Source organism: Hippocampus comes, unplaced genomic scaffold, assembly GCF_001891065.2.
Source record: "Hippocampus comes isolate QL1 unplaced genomic scaffold, H_comes_QL1_v1.1 scaffold186, whole genome shotgun sequence".
Classification (NCBI taxonomy): Eukaryota; Metazoa; Chordata; class Actinopteri; order Syngnathiformes; family Syngnathidae; genus Hippocampus; species Hippocampus comes.
This window is the reverse complement of record NW_017806236.1, coordinates 400,325-425,877: the sequence shown is the minus strand read 5'-3', so window position 1 is coordinate 425,877 and position 25,553 is coordinate 400,325. Positions and strand designations below refer to the sequence as shown.

Genomic DNA, 25,553 nt, shown 5'->3' with positions numbered 1-25,553 from the left:
TGAGCATGTTCATCATTCCCGCCATCTTGTCTGAAGTTTCAGTTCCAGCAAAAACAAAACAAAACAAAACAAAACAAAAAAACATCCCTAAAGCACAATGCTGCCACCATTATGCAGGTATGTTCTTCTTTTAGTGATGAGCAATGTTTACACCAAAGGTACCTATCAGAAATATGGCCAAAAAGGGTCAACCTTGGTTGCAATGGACCTTAATAAAAATTCCCAAAACTTGGTCAGATGAAAGCAAGGCTGAAGGTTATGGCCATAATTCCAAAAAATGTGAGCCAACACAACACTGCTGAACTTGAAAGAACACCACAAGTACAATAAATCAAGGTGGTGGCCGCATTATGCTTTGGAGTCATTTTTTTTTCAGTTGGAACTGCGGTCTTCATCAAGAAAGAAGAAGTTGTGAACAGTTCCAAATGAGTCATATGGAGCCTTATTCTTTCATGTCAGAATCATCCTGGCATTTGAAAGGGTGTGTGTAGACTTTTAAAAAGTGGAAGTCTTAAATGTCCCTCACATGCATGTTTTGGGAATATAAGAGGAAAACAGAGCATCTGAATAGAACCCACGGAAGCACATCATCATATTGGAACACCGCGCCTCAAAACTGAGGCAGATGCACTCACCAAGAGCGACCATTATTATATTAGCACAGGCGGAATTACCATTATCATGAGATTCTGCAGAAGTACATAATGAAATGTCCAGAGGGTGTACGCACCCATTAGGAGTGAATGAGGTATACAGTATCAGCAACTATAATAATGGCCAGCCTGGAACTTCTTCTCTTTGAACAACAGCTCCCTCTGCTGGCGGGTAAAAGCCAGACAAAAGCCACTTTTTGTTTCGAGCAGATGCGCACAGACACATCTGACTCACGGCAGAACGATTTAACTCTCGGGCTATTCAAAAGCAAACCAGTGCATCTCGGTCACTGCGCACCGTTGTTAGCGCGAAATGTCAATGCGTTCATCCATCATAGTGAACGCCTTCAATAATTTACATTGTTGTTTTTGTTTAGTGAGGGGCGGGTCGTTGCTCACACTTACAGAGTGACGGGGGAAATTGGGCACCGTGAAGTGCCGTATTTGGGGACCACTATTAGGCTGCATCACTGGGCATGCTCCATCTGGTGTGAGAGGGGGAAGCAGCGGGCATGTTGTGAGCCACATTCTTACCTTTTGTTTTTACCTTTAGATTGTTTCTTTCCACTTCCCCGATCTTGGATGTCCGCTCCTGACTAGATCCTCGCCTCCCTTTTTGCAGCAACAGTAGATAGAGGAGGAAAGCGAGACGTGTCGGTGATGCCGAGACAAAGAGCTGCACTCGGCTGCTGCGCGTCGGTGTGAAGGAGGCGCGTCTGGAGGAGGGATCGAATACAGTACCGGGAGGATCAGAGGCAGCAGGGCAGGCGCTGTCTGCTCAGCACCAGCAACGCAATCACCTTGACTCGGATGAGCCTGTAAAAGGTGAAGAATAGTTAGGCGTGCGGGCACCATTATCTGTCTGTTGGTTGTCGCTGGATTTGGCGACGATGTGCAGACGCCCATTGTCCATGCGATGCCATTGGCCGCGTTCATTTTGGATTTCGCCTGCAGCCTGACGGGCACGTCAGCGTCCACATCTCCCAAGCTCGGCGCTGCCTGACGCGCGCGTCGAGCCAGCGGCGATTCGCGTTTGCTTCCTGGCGGGGAGACGACAGGTGGCTCGGCGCGTGGCTCTCACCTTTGCCACCATGACGAGGGGAACGTGGCTGAGCGATGCTTAAGGGACGCGATGGGCCTGAGCGACGACAAGGATCGCATCGTGATCAACGTGGGAGGGATCCGGCACCAGACGTACCGCAGCACCCTTCGAACCCTTCCCGGCACCCGCCTGTCGTGGCTGGCCGAGCCTGACGCTCCCAACCACTTTGACTATGACGCTAAGATCGAGGAGTTCTTTTTCGATCGCCACCCGGGCGTCTTCGCGCACATCCTCAACTATTACAGGACAGGTAAGCTGCACTGCCCGGCCGATGTGTGCGGGCCGCTCTACGAGGAGGAGTTGGCGTTTTGGGGCATCGACGAGACGGACGTGGAACCGTGCTGCTGGATGACCTATCGCCAGCACCGGGAGGCGGAGGAGGCCCTTGATAGTTTCGGCGGCGGAGGACTGTTGGACCTGGGAAACGACGATGCCGAGCCCGAGCAGGAGCACGGGGAGGACGACGTGGATGAGATGACGCGGAGGCTGGCGCACGGAGACTCACCTGATGTTCGCAGCGGCACTTTATGGAGCCGCTGGCAAAAGCACGTTTGGGCTCTCTTCGAGGACCCCTACTCCTCCAAATATGCAAGGGTGAGTTGTTTGCATATTTTGTTTTCAGCCCGTCCGATCGCTAGGTGAATTCATGAATGACTGATGGCTGGGAGGCTTTCGAAGTCGCTATGTGACCTTGAAATTGATCTCCCAACGAATGGATGGCACACTAAGGCTGGTAAAATCGTAAACCAAAATTCCAGCTGGCAATAGGAACAATAATTAGCACTTTTGATCACACAACAAAGATTTCACTCTCATCTGTAATAGTTAACCTTCATGTTTGTCTTCTAATGCATACAGCAACAATTGGTGTTTCATTATTAAACTTCACAACTTCTTTCTTCTCCTTTCGGCACATCCCTATTCAGGGGTCGCCACAGCGAGTCAGTAATTTCCATCCGCCCCTGTAAACCGTCCTACCAACTCGCATGGTCGTCTTGGCAAAAGTTTTACGCCGGATGCCATTCCTGACGCAACCCTCCCCATTTCTCCGGGCTTGGGACCGGCACTGGGGAACAGTGCACCCCCAGGGGAGGGCACTGCCCCCCAGCGGCTGGGTTATTAAACTTCACAACTACAATGCAAATTTTCAAGCATGCATAGCATTGCGGATACAAACATTCATATTGAACACTTGTTGCTAGGCAGAGCTCATAGGGCTCATCCCACGATGCTGTTTGACTGACAAAAAAGGGACTGATGGTGCTCTGCCTCGGACAGAGGGCCAATAGGAAGAGGATGTCAATCAGAAACACACTCAATGAGTGGCGCTGTGGCGCTCGTGTGCCGTGAGAGCGCATTAGGGGCCCTGTGGGAAATGACCCAATATCACTTAATTTGTCAACTAATTATTTATTCATTGCAAACATATCTTTGTTTATCTATAACGTATGGTGACAGGCAGAATAATTACATGGTCTTCCATTAGATGGCAGAGGGTACCAGTGTATCCACCATTCATAAAAGAAAACAAGTCCTGACTTCCTGCAAGGATGCAGTATTATATATCAGATTTGTGTTCACCTAAACAGGCCCAGTTTCCTGAATGAAGAGGTCACTTTGGGAGTAAATTGAGATGAGATCATTATTATTTCAGGATGAGAAGTTAACCTTCTTCTCATTGTCTGCCCTGCATTATTCTCCTCATTTCAATTTAAAATGTTCAGGGCAAGATTCTCTCTTCTAAAACAACAACAACAAAAAATTAATTGGCTGTCAATCAGTCCAGGTTGTACCCCCCCCCGCCCCCAAAAGTCAGCTTGCATAGGGTCCTTGAGGACCATTGCCATCCACGGATGATTGTAAATGTTCCAATAGTCAGCTGCAGTTGAGGAAATGTCGTCAAATATCCATCCCTATTTTCAATTGAATCACTATTTAATAGAAAATAACAACGATATGAATATATCACTACAAAATATGAACTGCCCCTCATCCAGAGTCACCACAGCTCGTATGAGAAATATTAGGAATTATCTTTCCGGGGTACAAGGTTCCCTGGGTAGACTTGCTAAATGGGTCAACACCACATTAGGCAAGCAGATCTTTTGCACCACACAGCAACATTTCAGTGGCAATCCTCCAGACTAAATCCGCTTGCTGTTGGAGGTGGCATATTTGGTCCTTGCTTTTGGGCATTTTTCCATTTGAGCCTCTAAAAAGCGACAATTACGTGACATCTCCACATCTTCTTTTGACAAGTGTACTCCTCTGAAACCTGCTGCGATGCATGCTGCTTCAGCAGCTGCAGCAGCCTGATTATCCCCCCCCCCCACACATCTAGCGGTATCCAAACATCCCTGCTGTTTTTCACTCATATAAACTACATATGAAAGGTCTACACACCCCTGTGTGCCACATTTTTGTGGTATAAAAATGAAACCAACATACATAATTTAAACCCATCTTAAAGGATTTATAAACTGTAAAATCAATTAAACATTCGAATGAATTATTTTGAATCTTTTTCAGAGAGTAGGTAAAAACAACTGAGATAACGTAGCTGCACAACTCTTCGCACACTTTTATCTGCGTGTTCACATTCGAATTCATGCTCGACGGGCTTCAGCACACCTAACACCATTTGAAGTGCCTTTGGGTATCCCCAAATAAAGTTCAGCTGTTCTCGTAGGGCATTTCCTGAAAATTTTTTTGCTATTTGGCAGAAAACTGAAGGTTTTGTGATAACACTGACTGATATTTGGAGCTGTTCACAATACTCCCCAGCTTGAAAAAGGCCCCAGATTTCAGCTGAAAATGAAAAAATCAAGAACCCCGCAGTAGACTTTTCCTGACATTTTTTGTTTTCACCTGGAATGTGGGCATAGACAACGTGGTTGGCATTATGAACAGTTCCAACTCAAAGTCTGTGTCATCACAAAACCTTCAGGCTATGGCTAGAAAGCCCAAAAAAATGTTGCAAGACACCAATTTAAAGCCACCTATTGCATCATCTTTTAAGCATCACCTTGAACTTTCCCACAACCAAGATGCACAGCACGTTTTCTCTGTTTAGACGAAAGCTGTGCAAGGTTGGACAAAGCGCCACTAAGACAGGCAAGAAAATTAATTAGAACTGAGCCTCAGACTTAATTACAGACTCTATTCACAGTGGATACATCAGTGGAAAAGCCTTGTCACAGCACATCAGCGCAAGCTCGCAGTTTGCCGACAACAGTGAGAGTTAACCAATAAGCAGCCCATGGTGCTCACCTGGCACCCTCCCCCGATGCTCACACTGTTCCCAAGTGTCACCAAGACACATTATGCAAAGAACAGTGTGATGACATGAAGCGTTTGAAGGGTGTGATTGTTCACAGGCCTGAGCAAGCCGCTGGTGAACAGAGCAAAGAGCCTTCGTCACACTAATGTAGCTGACCGATAATGACCTCGACCCAACAATGCATAATAGTCGGGGGAAGAAATACAAACTTCGAAATCAATACTGCCAAAAGCAATTACAAACATTACAACATACTTTGTTCAAGCAAAATACAATGATCAACATTATTGTTTTAAAAATTGGATTAGACAAACTCAGCTCAGCGAGTGACATCAAACATGCATCAGTGTAATAAGTTGATTGGCCTTTTCGACTTTTGAATTATGCATGATCTAATTGTAGCTATAAAGTAGGGATTAGGTACTGTATCCCCAAGGCATTTTTTTGTGAACGTAATCAAATTGCGACATGCCTGCATGGCTTGGATTGCTTTTATGAGGTTGTAGTGTACACTCGATTGCATCGGGATTTTATTGGGGCGAGTTATTTTCTGCACAATACGTCGTAGAGGAGGCATAGTGCACAACAACGATTATGCAATGCATCTCAACAAAAGCACACACAGCGTTAGCGCTCCAATGTTTGTCACTAAACTGCATATAATGAGGCTTGTGTGAGTCACTTCTTAATTTAAAAACAAGAGTAAAAGACATTCAGTGAATGAAATTTCATATGAAACTAATCTTGTATGCCAGTGGTTTCCAACTTTTTTTGTGTGTCACGGACCGGTTGAGACAAGTACATGCTGTTCGCGGACGGCAACCATTGTTTTCATCGCTTTTAAATCGCCAGTTTTAAAACACTGGGACTGACAACAAAGATAATGATAGCGTAATTCAAAATTTTCTAAACGTCCATTCATTTCAAACAGTGTTGTTGCACTGCACAATCAATCTAGAATAACACAGTGAAGTACTAAGAAATGGGCCATTTAGGAACAATAAATACGCCTTATAATGTCAACAAAATCATTTTTGAAGTTACGCTCCAACATACTGCGTTAGCATCATTGCTCCTCGCAAACTATGACAGCATTGATTGTTGCTTTCTTCCGGTGGCTACCGGCTCGTTATTGGCGACTAAACTGCTCATGTTTACGTGGGGAGGCAAACTGCTCGCATTTTTTTAAGCTTTCCACTTGATCACTTTGGTGCTATTTGTTCAAGTGATTCAACAGGTTTCTTGTATTGTCTCTTTTTTGACGACATACGACGCACAACAGTTTCCTCCTGCTCGTCGCTAGGGGAAGAACTTCTCTTGCCCAAATAGCTTCATCTTCGGATGACATGGATGCCCATTAGCTGCCCGTATAAGGCTGTACGTTTGGTCAATTTGTTACTATTACGTTCTTATTGCTATTTCTTCTTTCATTTATTGGCGGATTCTTTTTATTTCATCTTGCAAACTAATGTTAGAAGGGGGAGTCGGATTGGCAATAGAGTCGCGCACTTTTCCGCCACGGCTGACGGAGTAAATTTGCTCGCAGGTCTGTCTCCGTCCAGTTTGGTCCCAAACGAGCCGAGGCCCGGTACAGGTCCGCGGATGGGTGGGTGGGGACCGCTGCGACTTAATCCTGTCCCTTCAGCATCATGAGTCATTCTAGAGTTTTGGTAGCAAAATGTAGCACTTTCGGGGAAAGATATATCATGTTGAGTGAGCATGCGTGGTATGCGTGTGGTGTTTGTTACTGCAAAGCTCATCTTTTATTTTAGAGTGCGTGGATGCGGGGGTTCGCGTATCTGCACAGCTTGTGGAGGCGTAACGCAATGCAAAATTTTTGGGACTACATTTTGTGTTCATGTTTGATCTGAGATTTGGATGGTAAAAAAGGGATGCTGAAGCTAAAGGAAGGGAATGGTGACGCTGACAGGACCAAAGTCGTTGAGCTGCAGTCAAGTCAACAATAACGCTTACGTGGACAGGAAGCAGACGTTCATAAGCAAACAATTTCCCAGGCGGAATTCAAAGGATTGCCACTGATGACTTGGTGTAATGAGGGCCTGCTTTCCATCTCAGCCTGCAAGAGTGGACTCGAATGACTGAGACGCTGTGTGGAATATCCAATTCTCTGATGCCTAGACATGCCCACTTCTGTTGTCCCTCCCTCCCTCATTCATTCATTCATTCATTACTCCACCCTGCCTCTTAACAAAGCTGTGCATTAGCTCGAGAGCGCACTTACCCCCCACTAAATCCAAACTGCTACAAATTTGGTGACTTCATAGAGTGCTAACAGATCCCGCGAGCCATTTTTCAGTGCATCGACTGATCTGCTGGTGGCACGCTTCCAGCTGTTTTCCGCAACTCGCAGGCGCGGTAACACATACTGTAATCCTGTAGGATGAGAGGATAGCGCAAGGACAGGGCTACGATCAATACCCAGGAGAGCATACTGTATCAGTTACACCTACATATGTAGCACGTATCAGAAATATCAGAGGCTAAATGTGATGAAATGCGATCGGCAGATCAATGCCGATGAAAAGGTAAAGCACTCTACGGTCATCCGGGGTGATGTTGGTTAGTCATAAAAGCGGTCTTCAGTCTAATCAGCCTCAGCCTACCGTGATTCCCAGGTGTTGATTAGCCAATCAATATGACCTTGAGTGGGGGGAAGACCAGCTGGCGCTTAATCCAAAACGCCCAGTTTCATGTTTATCGTAAGTGTCTTGTATGTTACCGCTGACGGCACTTAACCTTGAAAATGCCGTGACCTTGAGAAGGAGCAGAGAGAGGAAGGGCGTGAGAGTGTGAAGCTCGCATTGATCGTTCCCGCTGAGTGGCACTCCAGAATCAAGACGCGGCGCACAGAAGCGTCATTGTCAACGTTAAAGCAGATGCCGATGTCTCCGATTAAATTGCGACGCTAAGAATGGCTGCCTGCGGTTGATTACATCGTGTGTATTACTGTGCTTACTCACCTTCTGTCCTTCTTCTCCCTCTACCCCCCCCCGGTCCCTCCCATCTCTCCCGTTCCATTGTCTTTTCCTCACTCTCTGATTTCCTATCCAGTGGGTGGCTCTGGCCTCGCTGTTCTTTATCCTGGTTTCCATCACCACGTTCTGTCTGGAGACCCACGAGTCCTTCAACCCTATCATCAACCGCACTGAGGTGGAACTGGTGGACAACGTCACGGTGGAGCACACGTACCAGGAGCCCGAGACAGCGGCCTACCTCACCTACATCGAAGGCGTTTGCGTCGTGTGGTTCACTTTTGAATTCCTCATGCGAATAACTTTCTGTCCAAACAAATTTGACTTCATCCGGAACGCTCTGAACATTATCGACTTTGTGGCCATCCTGCCCTTCTACCTGGAGGTGGGTCTCAGCGGGCTCTCTTCAAAGGCAGCTAAGGATGTGCTGGGTTTCCTCCGAGTGGTCCGCTTTGTTAGGATCCTGCGTATCTTCAAGCTCACTCGCCACTTTGTGGGTCTGAGGGTGCTGGGCCACACGCTGAGAGCAAGCACCAACGAGTTCCTTCTCCTCATTATTTTCCTCGCCCTGGGTGTCCTCATCTTTGCCACAATGATCTACTATGCGGAACGGATCGGCGCAAACCCCAACGACCCTCGAGCCAGCGAGCACACGCAGTTCAAGAACATCCCGATCGGATTCTGGTGGGCCGTGGTGACAATGACGACCCTCGGCTACGGCGACATGTACCCTCAGACCACCTCTGGTATGCTGGTGGGAGCCTTGTGCGCCCTGGCAGGCGTGCTGACCATCGCCATGCCTGTCCCTGTGATTGTCAACAACTTTGGAATGTATTACTCCCTGGCCATGGCGAAACAGAAACTACCAAAGAAAAAAAATAGGCACATCCCACGGGCACCCCAACCTGGTTCTCCAAATTTCTGTAAATCGAGCATCAGCTCACAACATCAGAGCCCCGTTGCCCACGACGACGTTTTCGAGATCAAGTTTCAAGGTAGGATGAAGCTCTTAATACATAACTGAAGCAGTCCGATACCTTGTTGACTCATCAACAGCTTGCTGGCCTGCAAAAACACATATCACTATTCAGCTGTTTCTCTCTTCCCACACTTCAGTCAGCTGATGAGTCAGGCATGAGATTAAACAGCAGACTTTCCCAGCACACGATCAATAAAATACATGATTTTCTAACTGTGAATGGAGAGAAGTAGCGATTTGGGCAAATCATTATTAGTTTTGCGCGTGACTGTTCAGAACATCGTTCAGTGATTCATTCATCGCCTTTTAGGGAAGTGCAAAGTGGATGTCATGTCTTTGCAAAGTTAAGAACAACTGAAACAAGACCTATGTATCAACACAGAGTAGAGGACAGGACTCCGCCATCTATGAATTGTTAGCAAATAATCTTGCAGCAGATGGATGCCCCAAAAGATTTGTGGTGCTATTAAAGTGTGTGTGTGTTTTTTTTAAACAATTTCAGTTTTCCAGATTTTTGAGGGACGTGGCTAAAACAGCACAATGTGACGTACTTCGGTGTCGGTCATGAGTCCCCCCTCCACTTCTATACTTGTATATGAACCTAAGCATCTTAATTCGCATTAGCAGTTTTTATTAGGCCCGAGCTTTTTAGCTAATGAACCCTGTGGTGGCTAGCACCTCTTGTTGCACAGGCTAAAGCCCCACCACTAAACGGAGGCTTTCGTTTTCGCAGCTGAAGCACATAGGGTTGTGTCGGCACATGAAACACCATTTTTCAGTGGGGAATAGTTATAAATGTTCAATGGACACGCCCACAGCATTTGAGAGTGGAGATAACAACGCGATTTTTTACGTCATTGAAGCCTGTCTGGTAGACTCAGCGATTTTTTTTTTTTTTTTTAATCTTTCAAATTTTGCAGGGTTTTTACCAACCCTCTTCTCTGTGCTGTGTCAGATTTAGAATACATTTATTTTCACTTTACACAGGGTCTTTAATGAATTCTAGCTTGGCACATGTGCCTCCATGATAGTTTGCGTAACCCTACGAACCAACATACTGGCAAACAAACTGCAATACAAACAGCGGGCTACCTCTTGCACTTACGTTTTTAACCTTGGTAAATATACAGAGTCCTGATGTGCACACAAACCATAGAAAGACCAATTACAAGTCAAACATCACACAGCAGCTACGCGATGCACAAAAAGTACACATGCGGAGCCACAGAGTGAAAAACATATTAAACACGATGGCGAAGGTCACTAGATTTTTTTTTCTTTTTCCCCGATGTGCTCTTTCATTTGTTCTTTGTTGTTGTGTGGAAAGATTCCAAGCTGAACGGTGAGGCTGCGAACGCTGCTCTGGCCAATGAGGACTGCCCTCACATCGACCAGGCCATATCTCCTGAGGAAATCTTCAGCCCCAGCGAAAGAGAGCGGCCCTGCTTCCTGGTCACCACGGCCGAGCGGCCCAACCACACAGGGGGCAGAGTGAGGAGGGGTACGTACAGTAACAGCCAATCACAGGCCCCCGTAAGATACTGACACGGCTCTAAGGCCCTAGGCAGGACACGCCCCCTTTTCCCCTCCCCTTCTTTTGCAGAGCGTTATCACTCACAGGAACATAATCATGAAAACACGCTCACACAAGCGCAAACCTCTTAACGCGACACCTTCACAGCCGCTGCTTCTCCTCGATTATTCCCACGGGAATTGTACATATTCCAAGTTAAGGCCAAGCACAATCACCGCAAATGTCAATAATAGTTGTCTACATCTACATAATATATTTTTGGATATCATGCATAGTGTAACACTACCCCTATTTATTTACCAGTGAGAAAACAAATATTTTGAAGATTTATATGATCTAGAATGTGCTGTCTTACAATGCTTAGGAATCTATTGATGTGCTACGTGTGTACCGAGTATGTATGTGTTTTTAATGATAAGTACCATGTGGGATCCTGACTTTGAGTACATTGCTCTTGGCCAGAATGGTGCATGACGTGTCTTGCTGACGGGTGCTATCAGAATGGTGAAGGAGCACAACACAATTTGAGATTTCTTTTGAAGAGGCCAAGTCCCAGTTTTTGATTTAACACCAAAATTCTCAAATAAAGCTACGAGCGTGTAGCCTGTGCATCAAAACACAAAGTACCACCAGTAGCTGCACATTTCCCTACCTGAGGTGCCTACCTTTTCTAGCATTCTACTCCAAACCATTCCTGTACCACTCCGTGCATGCCCTTGTACTCCGGATGCACTCAATGCATGGAGAATTCTGATCTGTCTCAAGTGTGTGTTGACCTCTCTTTGGAGACAAAAACAAGAAAGCAACAGGTGTAGTATTAACAACGAGGAGCACGCACAACAACAACAAAACAAAACACAACAACACTACTCATGTCATGGATCCAGTGCTGCAGTGTACTCAGAACGTTCTCTGTTTTTCAACTGAAGGTTATGAAAAGCCTTGGAGCCTTAACAGCATGTCTGGCATGAGCGGGGATGCCTCTGGAGTGTCCTCAGTGTCCGCCCTGCCCTGCAGCCCACCCTGTCTAATGCAGCACTCACATTCTCCCATCCCATCCATTATGTAGCATGGTTGAGTAGCAGATACAATGCCATTGGAAGGCCAGTCCACACTTTTCCTCAAAACGTTTTTTTTTTTTTTCAGATATCCCCCCCTTTTCTTTTTTTTTTTTTCTTTTTGACACTTTCGTTCCTGCTTTCACATTTTTATTTTCCTTCTCCTGGAAAGCTGTATCTCAACTGTTTGGATACTCCCAAGGGTTCCCCTTGGGGGGGTGTCATCATATCCTAGACTAGAAAGTCACTTTGGCGATACGCCACATGAGCATGGGTCACCTCAGTCGCTGGCAAAAGCGCCGTTCTACAGGCTAACTCCACCTCTTTTCCCCCTATGTTGACTTCATTGCCTGTTGCTCTGTTGCTTTTGATCTCGCATACTTTTCTGCCAACGACTTTCTTCTTCTCATCTGCTTTTGGCAATCCTGTGAAAGATGTAACGGTGTGCTGGACATTAACAACACGTTGCTTTTAAAACATATCCAAACTGTATCATTGCCAGGTGTTAAGGAAACTCCTCTGAAGTGCTTTGTATGTTGCAAAGTAGAGACGTTACAATTCTGAACGCGCAAAACCAGCTAATGTTAACGGAGTGGCCACGTATGAGGGAAAAAAAAACAAACAAAAAAACAAACAGCAAGATGATGTCCAATGCACAAAGGAGATGATGACAATTCCTATGATACTAGTGATGAATAATGTCAACGGAACTCAAACTGTTTGGTCCTTTGCATGAACTGCATGAGAAATTATGTTCTACATTTACAAGCTAACTGTATTGCAGTACCTGTAAGAGAAAACATTGTCTTTCATAAGCATCGCAAAGCTTTGCCATTTTTATGCATTTCTGAGACAGCTTTACAAGAGACTCAGTCATAGCGAGATTTTTATGTAGCTGCCATTCTTTGCCTTTCCCCAATATATCATATATATTTTCTTGTATTCATTTGACTTCATTTGACCACTGAAATTATTTCACTTGAGGTATTTGGTACAAAGCCAGCTATAAAGCTGGCATGAGCATTTTTTTTTTTTAAAAAAATATATCCACCGGTAGTTAGGACCTTTTTAAAGGGAGAAAAAAAATAATTGTCTCCCGCAGCCGCTCTTATGGTGTATATGCAGAAATTGAGGCAAGAAATATAACAATGGTGCTTTTGTACCAGGGTGAGGCAAAGTAAAAAAAATAAATGAAATGAAATATTTTTGACACAATACAACATTGTTGTAGCATAAAGACATTTGAAAGCTGCTTATGATTTCATTTTACAGCACACAGCTTATTCGCAATCAAAATAACTTTTTGGTTATCACGTTAACATATGGCAAATAATCTTTTGGAGAGAAACAAAAATAATCTTTTCTACACAATGAAGCACACAATGTTAATCGAGGGCCACTCGAAAACACATACAGTATATATATACGTCAGGTTAGAATAAATTGCAGGTGTCAAGAGGAGTGCAGCATGTATCTAATCAAAAAGTATCAATACTGTCACACATGTTCCGATACTCTCCCAATAATTCGACTTTTCAAGGCACTTTAACAGATGTTGACCAATCAGGAATTGGGACAAATTTCTAGAAACATTTAAGTATGAATATATGTTCATTCCGAACGAACAGAGTTTTACATTCAAAGTCATGTCTTTTGTGGTGATTAATGGACGTTATATATGAAGAAGAAAAAAAAAAACTTGTGAAGAATTGTTGTGAAGAGATGCAGGTGGGGAAAAGAAAATTCAAACCACTATGGAATGTGGGTCTTCTTGGGGAAAGGTAAATGCATGTATTTTCAATTTATGCAACAGAAAAGTATTCAAATAAAAAAGATGTACAGATAAGTCCTTGCATGAAATAAATTTTGTACTCAATGAGCGTTTAGACTCCATTTTTATTCAACAGCACATGCATACACATCCTTGCCTTTTGTCGATACTCGCGTAAGGGAAGAGAAACAAAACAAGGTGACCGACGGTGAGAGCATGACAAAATATCCGCATGACGATGACTGAAAAGTGGATCTCAACCTGTTAAAAAGGCCGCATGATCGGGCATGTTGATTTAACCGACTCTTGAGTCCGGACCAGACAATAAATCTTTGTCTGATGCCTTGGCTATACGCATGGGAAAATACACATGGTAAACCTGCCTTTACCATGAGCTACTAACGGAGCACATTTTCTTTCCCCGTCAAGTGTCATTTCACCTCTCCCTGTGCCGCAGAGGTATCAAGCCATCACCATCAATTCCGACATAAAACATACCTGGTGTAATAATTTCTTTTCATTATTGTTTGTGTTTGTTTTTTGTTTTGTTTTATATGTTTATAGAGACCCAGAGACAGCACCGGAGCAGACAACCAACCGAGTCAGTTTGTGTTATGAACCATGGTGTACCGACCACTATGTGTATGACCCATAATGGCCCATCACCCACTTGATAGTGCAGTAGCATTGTTGTGTGTATTAATTAGTACTTTTTAAATGGGTGTGAAAGTGGCAACCTGATCATCACAAACTCAGCATAGATGTAGCACTGAGGACGTTTTGTTGTCAAGCCTTATGTAGCTAAGTATCTGTGACTGGTTACTGTGTTGTAATCTGTGTGCCTATTTTCTGTGTGTGACAGTGATGAAGAAGAGCTTTTTTGTGCGTGTGTGTGTGTGTGTGTGTGTGCTGACGTGTGTACCAATGTTTTGGAGTGATCATCAAATATTTGTGTGGTTCCTGTGTTCAAAGACTAAAAAAAAATGGTTGCTCTGATTTCAAATCACCTTCCCCTGTCACGTCAAACCCTTGGGAATACACCGTGAACTTTGCACACTCGTGCTCACCTCTTTTGAGACTTTTGCGCTTTCTTGCACCGCTCCACTTTTAACATTCCTTTGATGAGTTTTTAGCAACCACCCACCCCCCAAAAAAGTACCATACTTGAACTCCGTCTTTATCTTGTATTTTTGAGGCATTACGTGGTCAAATATGCTGTTAGAAACTAGCAGAAAATCACTGAAGTAGAATTGGCGTAGTATCCCCTCTGTTTAAATTAGTAATACCTGTACAGTTGCCGTAAAACACTTAATACACCGTACTGGACAAGTGCCTCTGTCATATAAATTCTTAACACTCAGTTGTTTAACATGATGAAATAATGTAGTGCAGCTACAGATAATTTCATTTGAATCAATCAACAGAGATTGATAGACTAACATCAGCACCGAGCTCAGACACCACATATATAAAGTTGACACCTCCTGTAAAACACAAAATTTGGGGTAGGGAAAAAATGTGATCAATCTCATCCTTTACAGAAAAATGCAAAATGTGTGTGTGTGTGTGTGTGTGTTACTAGCTCAACACACATGCCATTTTTGGGGGGAGGTGGATTAATTTTGGAGATTACGAGGATTCCGCCTCACACCAGAAGTAAACAATCGACTTTTGATAAGTTACTTAAAATATTCCCCAAGTTTTAAGTTATGAAATAGCCTAATCTTCACAATTAAAAAAAAGGCATTTTACAGCAGTGTGTTGACTTTTTATATGCGTAGGAGCCCAGTGTGGATTGGTATGGAGAGGCAACGAGCATCATAACGAGTAGATAACAACCAAGATAGCCTTGTTCGAAACGCAGCTTACATTGTTTGGAAAAGTTAAAAATGAATGGGAGCAACTTTTTCACAAATGACTGCAGTCACACTGAAGACCAACCACTGGGAACTGTGTGCTTGTCACTGTCTGACACACAACCAAACATCAGCAACGTTACGTTTCAAAACATACGAGGCAAACACATGCGTGACACTGAGTGAGAGTTACAGAGTGTGTGGGTGTGTGTGTGTGTGTGTGAGTGTGTTTTGAACACCATGCATTTTGTGGCTAGTTCTCTTAGTTGGGTGTTCAACGGTAGTTTAGATTGGTTTGTTGGTTTGGGGTTTTTGGTGTCGTTTCTGAACCATACCGTTCAGACTTGTACAAGAAATAGTGTTAAATAAAATATCAAAAATAAAAATAAAAAGAGATTTTCAGGGGGTGTTCATTTATTGTTTTCAAAATCTTGGTAAAAATTTGGTGTGCATATTATATTAGCATAAACAGATCAAACTAAAAACAGCAAAAATGTAAAAATAACTTGAGCTATTGGCCTTGATGTGTATGTTGTCACCTGGTACGACTGCACTGCAGATGTCTTATAAATGTGCAAGTTGGCTCAAATGCAGCAGGCAAACTTCCCCAAGTGGAATTAATGACAAGTACAATATCAAAGTGGCAATAAGACAAACAATTCTAAGTGAGACAGTTGGCAGAAAAAAAACATCCATGTGTGAGCAGTAAATCATGAGCTGGTAAGAGATATTCCAAAGTACAAGACATCAGAGTTCGAGTGCCTCCTAACGCTCAAGATCACAGCAATAAAAGTGTCGACGTGGAAAGATGAAGATGTAGCCACAGCTGGGCCCCGCCCCCATATTATCAACGCCTTCAATCCTTCGGGAGGGCCAACACGGCCAGAGGGCCACGAGGTGTACAAATGGCCATGTCACGTCAAGATATCGCGCCTCCAACGTGGCCGTCAAATTGACGGACTGACTAGAGAAACGTGACCTCGGACATAACTCATGTCCACACACACAGAGGCATTTAGGACACTTAACTATACCGAAAGGTCTGGTGAAAGTTGCTGACTAACGCTTCGCTAGCTAACACGAGTCAACACATTTTTTACCGTTTTTCTTTTGTTTTTAAACTCAGCAATGCAAATAAACTTTGAGTTGATTTTTAAATTCTGAATTGGCCTTCTTTTTTTTAATCTAGCAGATCAGATTTTCATGACAATAACATAATAATTTAATATGAAGTATATTTAGACATTACAGGTTAGGTTCAGCGATAATTGGAATGTCTTTCTGCAATGCCGTAGCTATAAATTATAAAGCATGGTAAAATCTGGATTAGACTTATCAGATCGATTGGATCGGCACGTCATTTTGCACGACATTGATTGAATCTGCAAAATAAGACATGAAAGCAAACATAGTTTCGTTCACTCCAGGGAGGTTCTGTGCTGCCATTATAACCACCTCCACACTCCAATGTTCCGTGCACTGAATTTTTATCATCGTTATGGGGAGAATTTTCTATGTTGTGTTTTTTTTTTCCCCAATGCATTTCAGCGGCCGTCAATTAAACATAAATTTTGTCTATTCGGTGAGTTTCATTCCCCCGCGAATAGCGGGTGTCAAGTATACAGTAAATAAACAAGTTGTTTAAATATCACTGGCATCAAGTCGAAACCTTGTACCATCAATTCGTCCCTTTTCAGGAGACTCCAAAAAAAGGCATGTTTGCTCAACCAGTAACATTACATCATTAAAGTGAGCAATCTTGGTCAGTAATTTGGAAAAATAACTCACATGCGTGTACACTAACAGTATAGATCTTTTTTTTTTGTTTGTTTTAAAATAAAATTTACCAAATTATGCCTTCTGAGGTCCAATGGCAGCGATATATTGAAATGGCTGGTTCATCTCCTGGTCGTAGGGGTTATAGTTTTTATTTATTTGTTTTGTAATGTTGCTAACGGTGATGGGCTCCAAAATCCTGATCTCGCTGCTGCAACACACCTGATTCAAATGATCGGGTTCGTCATCAGGCTCCTGCAGCGCTTGCCGATGAGCCAAGTTTGACACCTATGGTGTCAAGCCTAATTTGTATTGCGCAAGCTTTTATAGGTCAAACCGAAAAACAAAACAAAACAAAAAAATGCTGTTGACCGCTCTCATCACTCAGATGAGTGTTCATTCATAAATTAATTCCATAACAGGAATTGAGATCTAAATCTGAGTGGCATGATGGCTCCAATGTAAGTGGCGTGCGTGCAGAGTTTATCACTTGTCTTTGCACGTATTCCCGACGCACACCGCCATTGAGTGTCCAGCCCCGCAGCCAATGACAAGAGGTCTGAGGCCGGGAACGAGTTGCGGCTCAAAGACGTCTGCCAGCGAACCGTCGCCGCACATTCCGTGTTCATTCCAGCCCCAGGAAAGGAGGCGCTCCCCTGAGAAGGAGAGGGATCAGGGGTCAGTGTAGCAAGGGGTGAGCTAATTTTCACAGCCTGGGAGCGGGTGAAGCAAAGTTGCAAAGAAGAAAACAAACGCGCGCACACACACACAATGACACCCAGTCAGCGGGAAATAAAGCCTCCGTGCTCATCACAGCTGGACGGCTTGTTAGTGGGTGTGGTCAGGGCTGTATCACCGAGGAGACACGTGCCATGGCAACACAGTTACCTAATAGGCTCCATTACCATGGCAACAGAAGCGAGCTTGCTTTCTCAAGGGTAACACATCCCGAGCTCTCTCAATCTGGCTGTCGTGTGTCTTTCATGCTTTGTCTGTCCGTCCACGTTGCCGAATCTCCTCTCCCGCTCAGAGTCGAAGATTTGGACGCACGCGGCGAAACATATGCGTCGGTCAACGGGCAGACCGAGATGTCATGCCAGCAAGCTTATGTCAATGTGGCACTCTGCCAGCAAGGGCTACGAAAAGACGTGCCACAGCCTTTCCAAATGACGCATTTACTTACAAATCACTTTTTGGTATTCAGTAACAAGTGTGAATCTCAAAGTGAAATTTCTGTTTGGAAGCATTGTGCTCAATGAGGGTGAGAGCCTGGTTTGAGCGCCGTGCTTTATTCATGGACTCACTGTCAGGAGCATACCGCACATCAGTGTTTCCATGGCAACAAAGTGCTGCACTTTCTGCACAGCAAAAAAAAAAAAAAGGATTGAAATCAAGACGCTCAAACCAAAAGCAATTTCCTTCTCAACACATCCTGTTGATGAAGATTTTATCCGTTCGGCCGCCTAAATGTCAAATAATTATCACTTCCGCACCATTGGTGACTCACTCCATCTCCTATTTTAGGCACGTGAGCATGAACAGTGTTTTGTTCTTTCTCAGATTGCATGCAGAGCATCTTCGGGCCCTCTCGCACCTTCGACCGCAGACCATGAATCCAATCGGTGAGGAGTATTTCCTTAGGTGTGCTGTATATGTGGAGAGGCAAAGCCAGCAACAGATATCATAAGCAGCATGCAGAGCAGTGCTCTTGGTTGGTTTCCGCCTGACCTACTTGAGCACCAGAAATAGCAGCACTCAGGTCTCTACTTCCAATCCTGTTTTGCTATTTCATTGCTCCTGCCACCGCCACGCTCAAGACAGCTGGAAGAAACGAGGGGAGCGCGGCAGAGGAAGCGAGTTACCCGAGGTTGACTTGAGCGCTCCCTTTCCCTCTTTTGCCTTCTCATACTTTGGAGCAGGGGTGGGCCCAGTTTAGCGCGCGGGCCACACGCAGCCCACACGCAGCCCACACTAATGTCTAATCTAAATAATTCATTTACTTCAATAGGACATGAAACACCTCTTTCGGGAATCGAAGAATATTATCTCATTCAGTACCAGCCAATTCTGGACCAAGTCTGAAAAGACGTTTAAAAACGTCTTTGGGAGTGAATGAGTTATAAGAAACAGTCCCCTTGTACAAAAATTGATGAATTCCAATGACTTCATATTTGTTCACAACCAAGCCTATTAGTGGCTCTGTGGATTTCACAAATTACTGACCACTTCAAGTGTTGAAAATATCTTGCCGTCTTTGACAAAGCAATGTCAAAGGCTCAATAAACGTTTTTTTTTGGGGGGGGGGGTTGCAGATGGGAAGATTCCACCGGAATCTACTCCTGTCCATTTAACTTTTTATGAAGTGTTACAAAACTAACACCTATTTTATGCTGATTTAAATATAACGAACAGTAGTTCACATTTGACATCATTTATGAATGAACTGGCCCACCTGTCTGTTTACCAAGTCAAACGCGGCCCCTGAGCACAAACGTGAGCCCATCCCTGCTCTCAAGCTTTGTGAGAGCCGATAGTGACGGCGCGTTCCTGCTCACTTTTTCTTCGTTCTGACAGCCTGTCCGAATAACATACAATGCTGCATTTTAAAAATACCTTGCATGTGCTTTGAAGGAACATTCTGCTCGTGTTTCATCTGCCTCCGATGTATTTATACTCACTCTGATGTAACAACTGGGTCAGTGTTCAAAATTTAATGTGAGAAAAATTTGACTTCTAAAAATCCATCATGCAACTTGGTGGCTGTAACGCAGGGAACGAAAGGTGTAAATCTTGATATATTTGATGAGGAAGCACAAGCAGATTTGTGGGCTTCTCGTTCAGGAATGTGTAATATTTTGCTCTTGTGTGTCTTAACGTCCCCTGTCCTCCAAATGGAAAAAGTCGCCTGAAAATCTGTGTGTGATTAATTCAGCTCATTTACAGGGCTGTTGGCATAATTGCATTTGTCAGTGATCCCCATCCTAGCGAGCCATGATTACTTCCTTCAGGAAAAGGCCACAGAACGATGAAATGACCTCAGAAATCTCCGGAAGTCAACAGAAGGATAAATGTTTCACAATGGTGTGACATCTCGAACATATTGCACAATTCCCCAGTAAAAGTCAAAGAGACTGATTTATTTCTTCCTTCTCTTGTGTCAACCACGATGGCATAATCGCTTGAGCGGTGTTTACTTCCAGTACAGTTGTGTTGGCATCTCGCCCAGATTTGACTAATATTACATAATTTAAGACAACATAATCAAACACTCAGATTACTGAATCTTGAGAGAGAGTACTCACCTACAATAGCGAGGTTATGTTCAGATCCACATGCAATCTGCAGGGGAAAGAGCCAAGACATTAAAACGCACGCTGGAGGCGGACACTGAACTTTCACAAAGGACGTCATTGCCAAAGATTGCTGAGCCACCACACACATGCAAACTAAGATGATACATTTTAAATATTGAATCATTTCCAGATCCCCCCCCCAAAAAAAAACAAAAACCCCAACAACAACAGCAACCTTCTTTGAAAGGTGAATTTAATAGGTTGAACATTGGTCAGGAAAACGAGCAGCTGTCTTTATCATTAAAGCGAACAAAACATTGTTCTGCTGCCAGAGAAGTTCATGCCAAGGACGAGAATGTGCCCTGAGTTTGCTGACTAACCCTTTTTTCCCTTATAAGCAATGGGTTTTTTTCTGTGGGTTTTCCACTGTTCACAACAGCAGAAACTGGATGTGACATCTACCAGCAAATGTAGAAATCGACATTTGAGCTTTGAGGTCTCTGTGTGCTGCTATACATGCCTCCAGCTTTCTCCTATTGTAATCAACATCTTTATAAATAGGCCTTTGTCTGCTGACTGTCTTTTTTCCACTTCAGCATTGCAGAGTGGCAAGTAAGTCCAACAACGGGCTATTATTTGTTATGCTCACATGCCTCATAAAAATGTGACAGCTAACTAAACATCGACCCCGCGGGTGTGCACGCACGTCACGAGAGAGCCCCACCGGGCTAGAAGATTCATTGTCCACTCAGCAAATCCATCTTCACCTTTAGCTTTACGCACGTAAGGTGACAGCACAATGACATATGCCGCGGCCGCTGCATCGACAATTCCCGGGCGTTGGATAAGAGCAATCCGGAGCTCACCCTTGTCCAACCTTGAGATCTGCTTTATTAGCAGCCCTCTCATGTCATATAGCAACCATTTGGAATACAGGTTAACTGCCATGCGGCCATATAATGGCCCCTACGGGAGAAGAAAACTCTTGACTGTGCAAGATATTTAATGGCTCTCTAGCCTGTGGACGATAATAGAAAAGTGTGCATGTTTTTTTATTACACATATAATGATGTATTACATCAAGGTGTCTCACTCTCATTCGGTGAACTTTGACACATCCCATACAAAACTTTCAGCTTCCTTGTGATCCATTTGTGGGTGTTGGCTGCCTCCTGCTGGATTATTAAAGAACTACATGATGAACATCAACCTGACCTTAGTGAAAATTGTAGGAACGAACGACAACATTATTGGTTTTGCGGTTCGATGTGTATTAACGAGACGCAAAATGAAAATTTTGACCCACAAACCGTGATGTGAAACCGCATATATTGAGCCTTGTACGATAAGTCTCACCTGTGTTGCTCCACAGAGGACATTCACCTCGGCAGGCAGGAAAGTCTGCCTGCCATTGTCTGCTGATTGATGCTCAGAATTCGGGCCATCTGTCAGAAGCCGGCCCAGTTGTCCGTAATTCCCTCTGCCCCAAGTGAAGACTCTCCCAGTCTCTGCAATTTATGTCTCCATTAATGGCACATGTAGGCTGCAAAAAACATGATGCTTTTTTTTTTTTTTTTTTTTTTTTACTGCAGCTCAGCTTTTTGGGCAATAATATGAGTCCAACCGCTCCATACTTTTACAACTTTCTCTCCATTCAGCAGTGAGCGCTTGAGCAGAGCAGGAGTGGACAAGAAGGGCTCGGTGGCCGTCAGCTGGTTGTGCTTGTTGCTTCCCCACAGAAATAGATCACCATCTCCTGCATGTACCGATGGGGGCAACATTAGTCTTCATTTGGCAGAGGCAACGCAGTAATCAGGAGCCACTGATCCACTAATTACAGGACAGACTAGAGAGAAGATGGTTACATGACAGTTCAAAAGTGCAAACTAGAAGGCATTGCGGGCAGAAAAATATTTGAAATGCATTCATGTAGACATATGCTTTTCATTTAAGTTCTTTTGACAACTCCTAAATATTAATTTACTTTTAAGACCTTAGCGGACTATTTCACCAATACAAAGCTGGACACTTAGAAGCTACATTGGTGCTTTGAAATCCAAGTTTGATTCTTATTCTTAACAAGGTAAATAATACCATAAATAGAGTGCAATACAAATACATATAGTAATAACATGATTAAAGAGAGTGTGAAGAATTAAACTGTACACCACGATTAATTCATTACAACAAGTGAATCACCAAAACTGAAGTTTTTTTTTGCAGTTGATAAAAAATCAGATAGCTATGTTGTCTGTCTACATGTGCTGCTGCACTATTTCTGTTCCAATGTTTGTTTCTTGAGACACACCACCACATTGATGCTATTCGTGAGCCTGTCTATGGTGTTTCCTATTATGTGTTAGCATTAGGCTAGCAGACTTGAAGTTATGTGGTGGTTTTAAAAACATACGTAATTCTCCTTATTTTATGTTTAGTTGAACAGTAAACCTTAACTGGGATATGCATTAACCCTTAGAATTCAGTTCGTGTGTGGTGCAGCGTGCTACAAGCGATACCTGTAAGGCATACACAATGTGCTGAGCCCGCAGTGACAACACGAGCCATCTTCTGATCCAGACCTGCAACATGGCCAAACCAATCCTGTCACCACAACGAACATCAAGCGAGGCATCAGTCCTCTGCTTTCTATAGGCAAAAATTCTTCTCACCTGGCACGAGAGAAGGAACCTTGGAGTTGAGGTGTGATGGAACAGGGTCTGGATTCAAAGCTCTCTTGGCAAGGCTACAGAGACCTGTCCCCCACTGGTAGACGCATCCCGAGTCTGGGTGCAAAACAGAGGATGAGATTGGGCAGGATTTATGATTGACAGTAAACACAGTGATCCAGTTATAGTGTATACCTGTGATTGCAAGAGCGTGCCGGAGGCCAGCTGTGACGTTCACCACACGCTCCTTCAGACCCTAATAATAAGCAACAAGATGAATTAAAGAGAAGGTGCAACTGCACAGTTAACAATGACATTCAATTTGATGTAAAACAACAAAATATAAATATACAAACACAAATAATGCTGTCAGAGCTATTGCATAACCATCACATCATAATGCAGATGTCTGCCATAATGAGAATTGTTGGAGCTTGGCCCTACTCAGTACAACTCCACTTAACTTCAAGAATATTATAGATGCAATACATCATAAGGAAAAATAATTCTGTTCTCCTGTTAGCTCTCATTGGATAGTGCTAATGTGCCTAACATTGTGGCAAGTAAGGGTATTGTGGCATGGACAGGCCCTTCAAAAAACAACCAAACCAACCATAATGGGTGCCTCTACCATGTGCTCACCTCAACGAGCAACAGTTCTGCAGAGTGTGAAGTCATCTGATCAATACCCAGCTGTCCAAACACGTTGGAGCCACATGCTAACAGGTTGCCACAATCTGTGTGAAATAAGATGATTAGTACTGTCCTGGAATGGTTGCTATGTTTCCACGGCTTAACTGTAAACAGTCATACTTCTTCATCCTACTTCTTCATCCTGATGTGGGGAATTAATATTTTTGTTTTTTTTAGGGAAATTAGTGAAAAGGACTATAGTATGTCAAAAATGAAATGCTGTCATTAATCACCAGTAAGAAGAAGAGTAAAATCCCAGCCACAGGCAACATTTGTGACTCGCTGATTCAGGCCTGAGCAGTGCTGAAGTGTTGAGCAGCTGGCAGTGTGGCCGAGTCCAAGCTGGCCTCTGTGATTTTGCCCACACACAAACGCCTCTCCGTCGTCTGTACAGAAGCACATGATGATGAAACTTTTTGTTTACACTTACCCGAAAAACCATTTCCCAAACTACACATTCATTGAAAAACCGATCCATCATGAGATAGGACACATACATGAAGTACACAGCAGATGCTATCAATGCTGTGGTTCAAAAAAAAAGGGGTTCACTGTTCAGGTAGGAGACTCAAGTCACATGACTTAACTCGAGCCAGATGTAAGGCTTTCTTTTTCTGTTGCTTGGATAAAACTTATCAAAAGACTCAAGACGACTTCGACCTGGTAATAATGAGTTCCTAACATTATTAAATTTGGATACAAGGGTTAGGTTTTTGATGGGATCTGCTCGTTGAAGAGAAACAAGTGGAGGGCTCCTACTAATTAGAACAACTACATTCAGCGTACTGTTAAGTCGCATATTCAATTATTTGTTTCTATGCCGGTCCGTCGAAATATGTCTTTCCTTGAAACCAATCCACAGAGCAAAACGTTAGGAAACCACTTAGTTAACCCATAGGTGGTCAAAAACATTAACAAAGTTTCACGTCCATAAAGTTATACGTTTAATTGAAAAGAATGTGATACAGTCCAATACAGAGACTATTTTGGAGCCATCAAAAAAATGTCATTAAGAATGTGCTTAGAACAGCTAACGAATGCAAATACAGATACTGAATGCAATGCGGCTAATGTGCGAATATGTTGTGACTGAACAAAATTGTAAGACTTGCTTAATTAACCCTTGTAAAGACTTGCTTGAGTTTAATATTGATGACTTACCAGTGACAACCACTGAGTGTCCCCCGCCACCGCAAACAGCCTGGACTGTCCTTCCATGCAGAGCAGCCTTGTTCGAGAGCCGTGGGAGTGACTGGTCCTCCTCATGCCCCTGTCCATGTTGCCCGTAACTGTTGGCCCCCTGACAGACATATTTAACATTCGCTGTCAACCAGTTTTGTTTTGTTTTTTTTTTAAGTTTGATAGTGTCCAAACTTTTGTTGAATTCTGTTTACTCGCCAAGGAAGTTACGTAAACTAAATCTTTTTCAACGAATATTAAGCTAACAGTAGAAAAGCAGAATCGTTGACTTTATCAAAGTGCATGACATAATCCGTGAAAATTAATAAAAACACAACTGGCTCCAAATGAATACGTATAATATGAGGTTAGGTTACAAACTTACCCAGGCGAGTAAACAAAAGTCCTGCCGTGAGCTGTTTGCCATGAGCCGTAAATGATTGCGTTAAGATGATTCGCGTCACTGTCGTAAATTGTTATGAGTGCCAGTCGTTCTCAAATGTGTAACTTGAAGGCAATTCAGTGAGTACTTTATATTTTAAAATCTATAGAAAAAGTAGCATCCGTGCAAAAAACAGAACAAAAAAAAAAGATATTGATCACAGCAGTTGCCGCCTTGCCACGAAAAATGACAAAGATCCTTATTGAAACACAGTCCAAAGGTAGGCAGCGCTTTATACAGTTTGTACATGATTTTTTTTTGTGACCAATCCTATGTCC

At 43.5% G+C, this 25,553-nt stretch overlaps 2 protein-coding genes across 8 annotated transcripts; one reads left to right on the top strand and one right to left on the bottom strand.

The window, feature by feature from the left end:
• Positions 1–852: 852 nt before the first annotated feature.
• Positions 853–14,511, top strand: kcnc1b (potassium voltage-gated channel, Shaw-related subfamily, member 1b). 3 transcript variants are annotated; one of them, XM_019856997.1, is made up of 4 exons: positions 854–2,349; positions 8,108–9,023; positions 10,335–10,508; positions 13,935–14,511. In XM_019856997.1, the coding sequence occupies exons 1-4, from the start codon at positions 1,786–1,788 to the stop codon at positions 14,042–14,044; spliced, it is 1,764 nt and encodes a 587-aa protein (XP_019712556.1). In that variant the 5' UTR covers positions 854–1,785; the 3' UTR covers positions 14,045–14,511. The 3 variants fall into 3 exon arrangements, with proteins under 3 accessions (XP_019712557.1, XP_019712556.1, XP_019712555.1); XM_019856996.1 differs by lacking the exon at positions 13,935–14,511 and adding an exon at positions 11,471–12,631; XM_019856998.1 differs by lacking the exons at positions 10,335–10,508; positions 13,935–14,511 and adding an exon at positions 11,446–12,631 and having other exon boundaries at positions 853–2,349; positions 8,108–9,001.
• sergef (secretion regulating guanine nucleotide exchange factor) lies at positions 10,555–25,312 on the bottom strand. 5 transcript variants are annotated; one of them, XM_019857018.1, is made up of 11 exons: positions 25,219–25,312; positions 24,816–24,954; positions 23,888–24,040; positions 23,604–23,698; positions 23,157–23,217; positions 22,965–23,078; positions 22,812–22,874; positions 21,896–22,051; positions 21,652–21,806; positions 20,305–20,341; positions 10,555–11,321 (listed from the first exon to the last, which is right to left on the bottom strand). In XM_019857018.1, exons 1-11 carry the CDS (start codon positions 25,258–25,260, stop codon positions 11,302–11,304), a joined length of 1,035 nt encoding a protein of 344 aa, XP_019712577.1. In that variant the 5' UTR covers positions 25,261–25,312; the 3' UTR covers positions 10,555–11,301. The 5 variants fall into 5 exon arrangements, with proteins under 5 accessions (XP_019712577.1, XP_019712573.1, XP_019712574.1 ...); XM_019857014.1 differs by lacking the exon at positions 10,555–11,321 and adding an exon at positions 15,619–17,658; XM_019857015.1 differs by lacking the exon at positions 10,555–11,321 and adding an exon at positions 17,667–18,648.
• Positions 25,313–25,553: the final 241 nt, after the last annotated feature.